Here is a 13353-nt window from a genome sequence, read left to right on the forward strand (position 1 = left end):
GTGCGTGTGTGCGTGTGTGTGTGCGTGTGTGTGTGCGTGTGTGTGTGTGTGTGTGTGTGTATATGTGTGTGTGAAGGAGAGACCAGTGAGTCAGTCTGGCATTAACCCAAGTTATCAACTATAGGGTGCTTGAACTTTTGGGAGCTGATGTACTGCCAAGAGAGCATAGTGTGCTCATAAAAAAATACAATACAACAGCTGTGGTGTGTGTGTTGTATGTGTTTTCTGCACGTGCATACTCGTATAGTTTGTGTGTGTTTATGTTTCAGCCAAACTATGTTAGAAACTGTGTCTACTTGAGATTCGTTTCAATCAAACTTAAGTGGAGAAGGGAGCGCCAACAGAGCACTTTAGCCTTCAAATGGAGAGTGATGAGAATAGACCCATAATTACCAGTGAATCCTCTCAGTCCGCAACCTTCAGCCAGAAGCACTGATTGTGTGCATTTCATTCATCTGTCTACCAAACTTTAAGCCAAAAGCCTACTAACATGCTGTACAGATGTCATGTCACGTGCCATCTATGATCCGCCGCCTTCACTTATATGCTGACACACTCAAAGAAACCTCAGGGACTCAAAAGCTGATTGTTTTATAGATAAAAAAGGCAGAGTGTACCTTTTTCTTTAGACTCCCTCTATTGTGCTTGCAATGCCTACGCCTCCCACCTACACATATGACACATCAAATTGTGCAACTAATGGAGGGAAAGTGTGCTATGAGTTGTGCCAGCCTTGTCAGTCCTAGTCCTTATCCATAGGAAAAAACATCTACAATTATACACAAAAACGTTGTCAGGAATAGCTTCGCAACCATAAGGCTTTAATGCCATGTTTAACGTTAACTACAAACAATTGTTATGAATGTATGTTATATAATATTTTACCACACACACACACACACACACACACACACACACACACACACACACACACACACACACACACACACACACACACACACACACACACACACACACACACACACACACACACACACACACACACAACCTTCCCTCATCCAGCACCAGTCACTTTTCTGCCCATCTCCGCTGCTACTGCACTGAAACTGTACTTTGAACATTTAAAATATATTATTAACATTTTAAATTGTATACCCCGATTATCTAGGCCCTTTTTGTTTTGTTTTATGTATATATGTCACACTGTAGGATTGCGGGAAACGGTATCTCGAGATTTCTGGATGTATAACACATGTAGTAATTTTGACAATAAAGCTGACTTTGACTTTTGATTGGGCACCATTACACACGTCTTGTGTCAATTATAAGTTGCACAACACTATAATAATATGTAATAAACTAACATATATTTTCCAAGATGACTTTCAAAATAAAAGTAGTCCTCTCAGAAATCAGAACTTACCCAATAGAGCTCTTGTGGGCGGGCGGTTCCTCTTTAAACAGCAGGGCTTATACTATTGACATACATTGAGTTACTGTAAGATATATAAGCCTAAGCTTTAAACACTTTTAATAAAAGTTTGCAAATGTCTTTAACAATATGTACAATTCAATTTATTTCCTTACGAGCCATACATTAGCCTATAGAGCACACATCACTATTCAAATACACTTTAAGCCATATAATACAGTTATAAGGACAGATACATTTATCCCTTTTTAATTACCATGGAAATCTACCATTATTACAAACTGTACAAGTCATCCATGAATAACAGTATTCATGTGTTTAAAGTCAAATGCTGAATAACAACTTGTTCCTTTAAAATGTTTAAGTCTCTTCGACATTCCCAAAATGCACAGCAGGGGGCAGCAGAGCGCTGTGTTTACCCTCAGCTGAAACAGAAGCAAATGACCATCCAATGCTTGCAGCACAGTATCTGTCAGTAGGTGTCATAAATATATACAAGATATAAACAAATGGCTATTAAAATATAGTTTAAAGAAGATGTTATTACCTATCATGCACAAATAGTTCTTGCTAATATATGGGAGGTTCAACGTCAACAATAGAATAGGTACACTTTAGTTTGCATTAGTAACTACAGTATTTACATGACGAGGGTTGAATAATGTAGGATGTAAATCAGTCTGTGTGTCCCTCCTGAGTCAGTGAGCAGTTCATCAGGGAGTCCAAATCCAGACAGAGCCAAGCAGCAGAGGAACTGATGAGAAAAGGCTTCAGGAACTTTTGAAACAACAAACGAGAGCTTACTCAACTTGGAAACATTTCCAAAAAGACAGCAGAGTCCAGGTGTAGGCCAGAGATAATGGAGTCTTATCTTGAATGATATTAAAACAGTCAAGATCACTTCATAAAAGTGAAAGTGTGCGGAAGAAATGGAAAAATGTTACCCATAAAAGACCATTGTATATTCACGTGTCACCCCTGTGTTACCTTGAATTTAAAAGGGAAATAATCCAAAAATAGACAAAAGTCTTGATGAATTGCCGTAGACTCCTTTTACAAACATTCACACAAATCCTGCAGAACAATCCAAGTCTCATTTATCCAGTTTCATACTTCACTAACATTTACATTAAAACCTGACTACTAAGGACATAGAGGTGGTGAGAGATGCTTTTGCACGAGCGAGAGTCAGTTTATAGACAACTGTTTAAAAAAAGTAACGATTAAAGGTGGGGTAGGTACGTTTGAGAAACCGGCTCGAGATACACTTGTTGTTATATTCCATGGAATGCTCTTAACATCCCGATAGCAATGAATATCTGAAGTGCTTTGACAAAAAATCCATAAAAGCAAATGTCATCTGTGGAAGCCGTGGCGCTGTAAAAAGCACGACCAATCATCTGAGCCGGCCCGGCTAAAGTAACTGGATGGCCTACCTGCCTGTCAGCCTTCCATCTGTGCACAAACTTATCTCGTGCCCTCATTGGTCATGTGCGCGTTCCTGTGTGTTGGAGGAGGGGCTCTGTGAGGAAGTGGCCGATTTTTTCCGGTTGTGTATTTTCAAATTCTAGCGCACTCGAGCTGGTTTCTCCATTCTTACCTACCCCACCTTTAAGTGACAACTCATGTGTTTGGGACGTGGAGAAGAAGTATTAAAGTATTTACTAAGTGCACTTATTCAACTGCTTTTGGATGAAGGGAGAAGAAGAAATAAAGGTGGCTTTCGTTGAGGGGAACAAGTCTTTAGAAATAATTAGATAAGCAGGAAAAACTTGGTTCAAAGTCGAATCTTGACAGAGTAGGAAAAGATTCACAGAAGAGTTCTCGAACAGAGACTCCAGAAATCCTGAGTCCTCCAAGTCGTATCAGTTTATCCTCACTCACTGCTGTCCTCTTTAATGCAGAGTTTCCATTGGTTTTCACCGGCAGGCGCAGGTATCCACAGACATGCCGGGGTAAACCTTCAGCACCATATTCCTGCTGGTGTCCAGGAAGAGGACGCTGAGGGGACTCATCTTGTCGGGAACGCAGCACGGCTCGGGAACACCGGGGACGATCCCCACCGCTCGCACGATGCTCTGGATGGTGGCGTGGTTGGAAGGACGCACCACCTGAGGAAATGAGTGGGAGAAGGAGGGATTAATGCTAGAGGAAGTAACTCTTAAACATGTAACAGTAAAGGCAACATTTGTTCTTATTATTATAGTGTTCTTAAAATAGTTATCTATCTGTGTTTTTACATTTTTGTTTTACTTTTATATATGCACCATGACATCAAGTCAAATTCCTCGTACGTGTCAACCCACCTGGTAATAAACCTGATTCTGATATGCCAACGGATGCATGAAATCAATTGCTATTTATTTCATGTTTTCTACATAAATTCTGTTGATACATTTCTTTCAAGTCAGACCAACAACCTTTCCTCTCTTGTGTTTATGAATTAGGAACAGCTTAATAAAAAGGCAAATCGTTCTAAATGTCTTGTAGTAACAAAGTTTCTGTGGCTCACTTTAGAGATGGGGAATCCACAGGCCCCGGCGCAGTAGTACGCGTCAAACGACTTCGGCGCCAGAACCCACTCGCTCCAGCCGATGTCGGCGAAATCCACCCTGAGGTATCGTCTGGAGCAAACCCTGGGCTCGCTCCACTGCCTCCTCCGGGCCTTTTTCATCGTCCTCTCATCGAAGCTCAGCACCTGAGGCTTTCCCAGGCCCTCGCTGCTCTCCTGACCCTGCTTCCTCCCTGGCGTCACTGCCGCTTTGGCTTTCGCCGGGAAATAAGTGTTCTGCCAGAGTTCGTGGTTCTTCAAGGTGTTGTACTGCATCTTGGGGATGTTGTTGGTTTGGAGCTGTTGATGAAGGTCTCGCCGAATCCTCGAGGCTGGAGAAGCTGAGGAAGATGCCTCCTCCGCTACGGGGAAAGGTCCGTATCGTTGGAGTGACAATGCCACGCTGTTAGGCTCATCTATCGCTCTGTCATCAGCGTATATCAAAATATACGGCATGTTGGCCGAAGAGAGGCGCTCCTGGCTTTGAGGGCTTTTCTGTTGCCTCGGAGGTGCCCCAAGCTCCACGTCAAAGTCCACCATAACCACAAGCTCTTTCACATCCTTTGCGTGTTTCACCACCGTTGTTACATCCCCCGATTGCCAAGAGCCCTTCTTGAAAGCAGCCAGAGTTATGTTTCCCAGCGGTGTGGAAGAAGCTGAGTTCGGGGATGATCCGCGGAAGAGGATATTCGGGGAGGGGGAGTGTTGGGGGCCGGAGGACGGATGGCGAGGCTTTCGGAGATGCCACTGTCTCTGGTGGTGGCGTGGACGCTTGTGAAGGAAGTGGAAAGAGGCGCGGAGAACAAGCTCTGATTCTTGGATGGAGGACAGGTTGAACTGGAACACGTCTTTGCCATGCACGACTCCTGGAAGAAGAAAAAGGTATTTTAGGTTAAAATACTTCAACAAAAACCTGTCAAACAGCCTTGTCTTTAAAGGTCACCTATTATGCAATATCCACTTCTTCATGTCTCTTCTACATCAACATGTGTCCCCTCTTCTTCATGTCTCTTCTACATCAACATGTGTCCCCTCTTCTTCATGTCTCTTCTACATCAACATGTGTCCCCTCTTCTTCATGTCTCTTCTACATCAACATGTGTCCCCTCTTCTTCATGTCTCTTCTACATCAACATGTGTCCCCTCTGTGGAAAGAGACTCTGAAAGTTTCAGGAACAAAGATTCTCTCTCTTTTTCTTTTTGTCCTGATCCATTTCTATAAAAACCTGTCTGAAAATGAGCTGATCAGATTTTGGCCACTTCATTATGTCATAACGAGGTTTTGTCTTGTGTAACCATTAGCCAATCAGCAACCAAGGTAACCCCCCCCACCTTATCACCTGAATCTCCTCCTAGAGCACCATTGAGTTCTTTGTAACCAAATCTCTCTCAGAGGGGCGTGGGGAGGGGCTCCTTATTTTCATCTAAAGTAACAGACAGAGAATCAGCACTTTGGAAACAGGGCTGAAACAGAGGGGATTATGGGTAATGCTGCAATGATCTACGTGTTTGGAGCCAAACACTTCAGAGAAATGTTTTATGTATCTGAGACCTATAAAGTATAATATGGGACCTTTAACACTTTTTCAACCAAACAGATGTTTTGTCAAACAATGCTAAATCCCTGATGAAGTATCTCCGCCTGAAACTAACAAAACTGACGATTAAAGCGATCAAGTTTCAGCTTTAAACCTTCCCCCTCCACTATCATCTGCATTGTTTGACTGACACGAATAACAACATCCAACATGTCTTCTGCAGAATCTCGCTCAACACATCTGACTGACATAAGCATGCAGCATGGAAAGTATTAAGCACGGCACGCTTAAGTGCCTGCCTCACGCATGACCAAAAAAGCCTCATCCTCGACGGCTATACTCTTGAAGTTCACCCTCGTCTCGCACACTTCCACCGCAGCCTGAAAGACAAACATTGGATCGGTCCAGTAGGTCTGTCGCAGCCATATGGAAATGCTTATAGCAGAAAGAGCTCCTCTGAGGCTTTTCGCTGTGCAGCCGGTGTCTGGGTGTGATAATAGGCTCTTGTCTAACACCTAGGCAGTTGCAGCTACCGGAGAACTAACAGAGCTCCAGGCTTAGAGTCCCCCAGATCACTAAATCACAACAGAGGTGAAGATGTTTAAGCCCAAATGGGAGCGAGGGCTGCTGTGTGATTGGCTAAACACCTGCGTTTAGGTTGATGCACTGATGAAATAATTAGGATCAGATGCTTTCCCAAGATATTCCTTTGTGCATAACATTGAATTATTCAAGTTGAATGTGAACTTTATGCCTTTTTTTGCACTTTGAGACTGTATTCTGTAAGTCAAATAAAAGTGAGGACACAAAAATGAAATAGGCCCTCCTTGAAATGTAATGCTTCTTGAGTTTCATTCAATGAAACTGTAAGTAGCATAATACTGTCATATAGTTCATTAAACATTATTTTGTATTTGAGAATACACTTTTATGCTTGATTTAACTTTTACTATTTTTAAATTGCTCCAGGAAATAAACAGTTTCTTGGTTTTCTAGAAAATGTAATGTATTATAATCCAACCTCCATTGGGTCTGAACTCATTTTTCATGAAATTAAAACATTTTCCAATCAACATACATTTTTAAAAGTTCAATTAGATGTTTTTAACACATTTATCAGACAAGATTTAGTGTTAAGTAATACCAACTTGAAAACACCGGATTTGTTCTAATTTAGCAGAGACTGAGAATGTAAATGCATCGGTTTATAAGTTATATTCCCTTCTAACATAAAAAGTACGAGACGTGGTACACATTTCATTATTAACATAGTTCATGGCATTAATACACTCTGTGCTCACTCACTCGGGACAGCTTTAAAGCTCCTCACGGTGTTTGCCTCCCTCTGGCTCGGCGGCTCTTTGCTGTACTTCTCGTACACTTTGAACATGTTGATGGAGACCATGTCCCGTTTGGTGCCTTCGTGCGCAAAGACGCGCTGCTCTTCAGCCAGTGGGACATCAGCACCTTTACGCACGGCGTCCACAAAATCCTCAGACGCGATTTTACCCCAGCTCGACTCCAAAATGAGTAACAAATGCAGAGTGTGAAGAAGCCTGCTCGCCATGGTGGAAGTTGTAGGAAATGAATCCATTAAAAATAGAAACTGTGGAAAAAAGAAGAGCTGCCTTTCAGCTTGATGCCCACCCAGATTTAGAGCCGGTATCCAGGTAATCCGTGTCAGACCCGCACTCCACGGTTCACGGTCCACAGCTGTTTCTACAATGGGAGGAAAGAGGGGAGGACTGGAGCTGCTGGAGGACAGATGGTGACGCCTCGGAGCAAACAGCCAACGAGAGACATGCGGCTTTGATGAAGTGCTTACGAGTTTGTTTTTTTTGCAGCAAGGACAGAGCACTATGAAACCTAAACTGTAAATATGATGCAAGATATATCCACTAAAGAAGCCTGTGGTCAAACAAAAAGTTAATTTGGGAAGTTTTAAAGCTGCAAAGTTCAAGAATATAAGGTAAAGTGTGTGTGTGTGTGTGTGTGTGTGTGTGTGTGTGTGTGTGTGTGTGTGTGTGTGTGTGTGTGTGTGTGTGTGCGTGCGTGTGTGTGTGTGTGTGTGTGTGTGTCAATAATCTCTATATAACCTGGTGTGATGTTCCACACAATATAATAGGTTAATAGGTTACTTGTTTCCATGTGTCCTTGCAATAATTGGCAGTGTTAAAGGCTTGTTTATAGAGAGTACCTGCATGGCTAGTTGGTGAACTTAGCCTGTGAGCTAACACCTAGCATTTTTCTATTTAGTCTGTACTGCATGAAAAGTGGATACCCGGATATTTACAAATGATGTTAGGGTCATATTTGGCCTACTTGTCTGGAATTATGGTTATGATGTTATGACAGAAAGTGCATTAAGACCTTTACAAAATATTAAGTTAAGTTTTGGCTGGGCCTGTGATTTTTCGGCCAAATGTAAAATACTGCATGTTCTTTGGACCAAAATCCGCTTCACAGCAGGAAATGGACATCCTTTTTCAGTGGTGGAGTACTTCTTGTTCAAGTTTGGGGCTTGATTGTAACCAAGATAGCAACAGTTGTGTGACACGAAAACACAAAATGCTTCAGCTAACATTTACAGCGTTGGGTTCGGTTACTCGTGCTCTCAGGTCTGGTTCGGAAATAATTATGCAGCCCATGCGTCACTCTAGTACTTTTGACTCAACTTCCCCCCCACATGTTATTCTCATGATTGTATAACAATAAAGAGTTGAAAAAAGGAAATCAAAATATACTGTATGAGCTAGCTAGCGTGCATCAGTGTAGGAAGCGTGTTAGCTTGGTTGCTAATGGGACAATGAGTTCTCGTATTTCAAAGATGTATATGCTTCACCAACTTCTCTCTCTTTACTCGTATTTCAAAGATGTATATATTTCACCAACTTCTCTCTCTTTGCTGTCACCAACTCATTCCTCTTTTGTTACATGGTTTACATTTGGCAGAAGAGGTTTAAATAAAAGTTAATGGTGCAAAACAGCTATGCTAGATTCCTCATTTTCAACAGCTGTCACGATGGCTTTGTCAATGGCCCAAATATGCACGTTAAAGTTCACCAAAGTTGAAGCTCAAGTTAACTATGTGTTTTTGAAAATCAGTGGTAAAGAAAGCGTAAAACCAGAGTCGACTTTGCAGTGTGTGGGATTTCACTGAAGATGCTTATCTCAGCCTCAGGGAAGCTGATAACTCACCGAGATGAGTGACACGCAGCCAACAGCAGAAAAACAACTCTGATGTCTTTTTAGTCTCTCCTCTGCTCTCTGTGTTTCTAACTCAGCACAATAGTTTCACTGTGAGGGAGATGGCAGGAGGCAAGAGCCGCCACGGGTCAGACAGCTATTAAAATACCTCCTACTGGTCCTGAGGGGGATCACAAGGGGCTCTTTGACACCACCGTGTCTTACATCGGGTATAAAGGACTCCGCTGGGACTGGGATCCCCCCCATCTGTAAAACACTGGTGTGTTTAAAGTTCGTTCATCTGTCCGTGGCATCTGTCTCCACCCAAAGAGCTATCACTCAGCGTGGGCTTGTCTAATTGGTTCTAATGGGGTTAGAAAAACTAATGTTGCTCTTGTGAGTCTTCTTTTGATGGCATTTCAGGCTGTCCTCACCAGTAAAAACAACAGCATTAATCATTTGATCAAACACTTGAAACGACCATTGCTTATGTTTCGTGACAAGCAGCGTCTTGTGGTCGTGCGAGTGATGACTCTTCCCCCTCAGAAGCAAAGGCGACAGTAACCGGGGTTTGATTTCCAACCAGGCCCCTCGGGATCTGGGGCCCTCAAAGGCAGCTTGATGTTGTTACGGTGCCACGAAACCTCTGAAGAAGGAGGTCAGGGAAGATGGTAGGGGGCATAGAGGGCATGGCTTTGATGTTGGAGACTACGTTTCACATCCAATCTGCTACCAACAGCTACATTTTGGTGTCTCTTAGCTATGACCACCAGACTTTCTTGATCGTATTAGTTTTAGCTGCCTTCAGAAAATACCAAAATGGTCACACAAGGTTTGGAGACAGTGAACAAACTACCTATTTTGTTGTTTAGTTATAAAGACTGCAGGCACTTTTCTTTTACAACTCTTCATTCTCCAGTGGAAACATCTTGATTATTTGTTGGATTGTTTGTCTGTCAGCAAGATTATGGAAAAACTACGGGCCTAATTTTCATGTAAATTGGTGGAACAAGTTTATCAAAAATCAAGGAGTTGCATCAAGTGACATGGCGGATACACGCAATATTTTTTTATGGAAACGAAAGTCTGCACTCTCCTAGTTCCCTTCCAGTTTACACTATTGATGGTTGTACATTTTTTACAACAACTATCAATTTATCAATGAAATTGGTTCTATGATTGTGCATAATCTTTAGTAATATTTAGGCATCTTATACATATAACTGATCCAGATGTACAGCTTTTCCATTATAACCTGATATTTCTCAGTATATCCATCTATGCTTTCGCCACCAGACTACAATTCAGACCACAGTCCACTCTAGGTAATAAGTACCTCATACAACTTCACTTAAATATATCCAAAACTTTTTTCTAGGGGAAATTAGCATTCTTGGTAGAAAACTCCCTTAAAGAGAAAGGTTGTTCCCACCAAATCTAACTATAGCCATTTGCCATAAGCGTTAAGTTTCTTGACGTAAGTGTCTCTGAATTGAAATCAGTTCCTAGATTGCTCCATTATGTAAAATGACCTTTATAGAGAAAGTTGAGTTTCATGCTCACACCTTCTGTCTGGAGCCTTTTGGGGTCAGGATAAACACAATCATTATATTCCCCTTTTGTCAATCGCTGAACCCTTTCTGTTTGGTTTTAGGGACAGAATCAAAACCGGACATTTAACTTAATGTTAAAAGACTTTGAATCTCCATTGTGCCACCTTGTCTTTTGAAATAACGTTAGCCAAAAGGCCTTAGATCAATTTCAACGCTTCTGGGGTAGCAGCTGTAGTCACTGAGCCAAAACTGCTTCACCACAGTGATTAGCCGCCACTTCAAAGGTAATTTAAAACCCTTAAGAGTACTTGTCACACCCATAGCGAACTTCATAAGACCTCTCACTTAACAGCTTTCCTGCAATGGGAGAAGTAGAGAAAATGTCACGGATAAAGCTCATAATTTGTCAAATTGAAAACCGTTGTATCCAAAGAGTGTAAATTCTCAATGATCGTATTGTCACCTCATTATCGGGGGTTTTCATTCAGAGATCAAAAGGAGCGTGTCCAGGCTAAAACTTCCCACACACGTCAGCCTGGTCACCGACATAGCTGCTGAACAAAGTACATTGTGAGAGTATAAAGAAAAATATTCATTATTAGGTGCTCAAATATTGAAACGAGCATGAGGCTAATGTTCCACGATTAGTTTCATTTAACCGTGGAATAAAGGCTCTTTTCTTTAAAAAAAATTCTACTGTGAAGCTGTGCTGGAAATATCTCAGCTCATCATGTTCTCTGTGTTTAGTGGTGCAATAGAAAAAAAAACACATTCGGAGAAATACAGTGTTTGTGCTTTATTGCAGAGTGGTATATTCTAGTAGCCAGTTAGCTTAGCGTAAAATAGTGAAACAGTGAAACGGGATAAAACATCAAGCAGTGCTATATCAGAATATCATGACTAAAAACACCAACATCTTTTCAGTCTTGTTACTGTAAGGCTTAGATAAGAAGATTGTTACCACTCAACCAGTGTTGCCAACTTGACGACATTCTCGCTAAATCGGGCGAATTTCCAAACCCTCCGGCAACTTTTTTTTGTCAAAAGCGACTAGCGACAAATCCAGCTACTTTTTCTGGTGTTATTGGAGACTTTTCTGTTGTTTGGAGAATCTGACGTGATATCAGAATCAGAACACCTTTATTAGTCCCACAGAGGGGAAATTTGCATCGTCGATAGCACGTAATCGTTACTTTCCTCGACGAGCAGCGGGTGCTGAGCCCCTCCGCCGTCCCAAAGCACTCACAGGCAGCCTCGCTAGGCAGCTGCACTCGAGCAGAGAGGTGGCAAAGTGACCCAGAAGAGACACACTACGCGTCCAGACTGAATATTAATCACGCATGCGCAATGCCATTGCTGATCCAGCCCTGGCTTGCAGTGTGTCTCTTTTGGGTCACGTTGCCAGTCCCAAGCCCAGATAAAGAACGAAGGTAGCAATTCCATCCCACATAACAATTTTTTTATTTTATGTGACTCATAATGTCATAAGTCATAATGAGTGTTATACTATTGATTGGTTCTGTACGGCGTGGCTGTGGCCGTCAATACCAGAAAATAAAGAGAACTTTTTCGACATTGAAGGCTCGTGATCTGTGATTTTGAATAGCGGTGAACGCTACAATATGAACAGGCTCGTGCTTGGCCCACTGTTCTTGTTTGTTTATTTATTTTGAAAATTAACTAGCAATGCCTTGCTGTCATATAGCAACTGCTAAGCTACTGCAGCAAAAACATCCTGGCGCCTCCCATGGATGTTGGAGTGTCTGGTCGTACATTTAAATTGGAACGCCTCTGGAGGTCGGACTGGAAACTTGGAGATACCTCGCCATACCCGAGGTCATCATTCAAAATGGAGTCTCCTCATATGAGCACAAACACTTTGTTAATATATAATTTGTAGCTCCTCTGTATTATTTGTGTCAAATTAAATCAATTGTACGATATTTGTTTTCACAAAATAAAGCGTAAATATCAGCCGGTATTGCTAACAATGGTAACTGCTAAAGCTGTAAACAAAGAGAACAACTGTCCTGAGGGCGGACATCTTTTTCTGACATTGCTACTGGAGCGATTCAACCCGAATGTGAAGTCACTCCCAGTTCCGACGTTCGACCTCCAATGTAAAGGGAACGCAGCATTAGTCAATAGCATATTGCTGGGAGGGGGTGTTTGCAATACAGTCGTGTTTATTTATCTGAAAAAAGCGTCTCCACCGCTGTCTCACGGCATTTCGTGTTATAGTCACAAAATGTATCTATTGATTCGTGTTCACCAACACGATTTCCCCATTTTTTTCGTGTCACACAGAACGATTTTAAAAGCAATAACAAATAATAACAAATTAGAAGGAAAAAAAGATTTTAAAAAATACAGATTTCAGTATTCTGACACAGAACGATTTTAGAAGCAATAGGTGCTTTCACACCAAGTACTTTTCCCAGGAATAGTTCCCGGAACTTTTCCACTGAACTTTTATTTCCTGGAACTATCTAGTAAATCGCGTTCAAACCGGAATAAGTCCCTGAGGGAGCCGCTGACGTCAATTCTTCTTCTTCTTCTTATTCTTCTTCTTCTTCTTCTTCTTCTTCTTCTGCTTTGGGTTTACTGGCAGGCCGCAAACGGCGTATACTGCCACCCGAAGTCCCCGGCCGGAAGTCCCCGGAGTTGGCGACTGGCTTCAGCCTTCCGAGTAAATCGCCAGAAGCGCCGACACCTCCTCATCACTCCACCGCTCCCATGTTTTCTTTTGTGTTGCCATAAGTTTGTCTCTCTCCGTTGGTGCGCTGGGCTAATGCTAATACTAATAATGCTAATGCGAGCAAATAAAATGGCGGCTTCACCAAAACTTTTACGAGTTTTACGGGCGTGGTTTGCAATTCACCCAGCCAATCAGAAATTGGAACCTTTTTCTCCCCAGGAAAGGAAAGAAAAAGGGGTGAAAAGGTTCGCAAAAACCAGTTCTAGTTCCAGGGGCCTCATTTATAACGCCTTGCGTCGGATTCACGTGGGAAGGTTGCTTGTGTAGGATTGGCGTGGGAAGGTTGCTTACGTAGTACAAAGCAAAAAAATAGGTACAGAAATGTTCTGACATTGTCCGATTCACAAATCATTGAGTACCGGCGAGGGAAGTGC

At 42.1% G+C, this 13353-nt stretch overlaps 1 protein-coding gene across 1 annotated transcript; it reads right to left on the bottom strand.

Annotated features, from left to right (window-relative positions):
- Positions 1 to 2937: 2937 nt before the first annotated feature.
- On the bottom strand, positions 2938 to 7188 carry LOC104943250 (bone morphogenetic protein 3B-like). The gene is made up of 3 exons (XM_010768595.1): positions 6788 to 7188; positions 3906 to 4810; positions 2938 to 3504 (listed from the first exon to the last, which is right to left on the bottom strand). Exons 1-3 carry the CDS (start codon positions 7074 to 7076, stop codon positions 3313 to 3315), a joined length of 1386 nt encoding a protein of 461 aa, XP_010766897.1. The 5' UTR covers positions 7077 to 7188; the 3' UTR covers positions 2938 to 3312.
- Positions 7189 to 13353: the final 6165 nt, after the last annotated feature.

This window comes from Notothenia coriiceps, unplaced genomic scaffold, assembly GCF_000735185.1.
Source record: "Notothenia coriiceps isolate Sejong01 unplaced genomic scaffold, NC01 NC01_scaffold00005818, whole genome shotgun sequence".
Classification (NCBI taxonomy): Eukaryota; Metazoa; Chordata; class Actinopteri; order Perciformes; family Nototheniidae; genus Notothenia; species Notothenia coriiceps.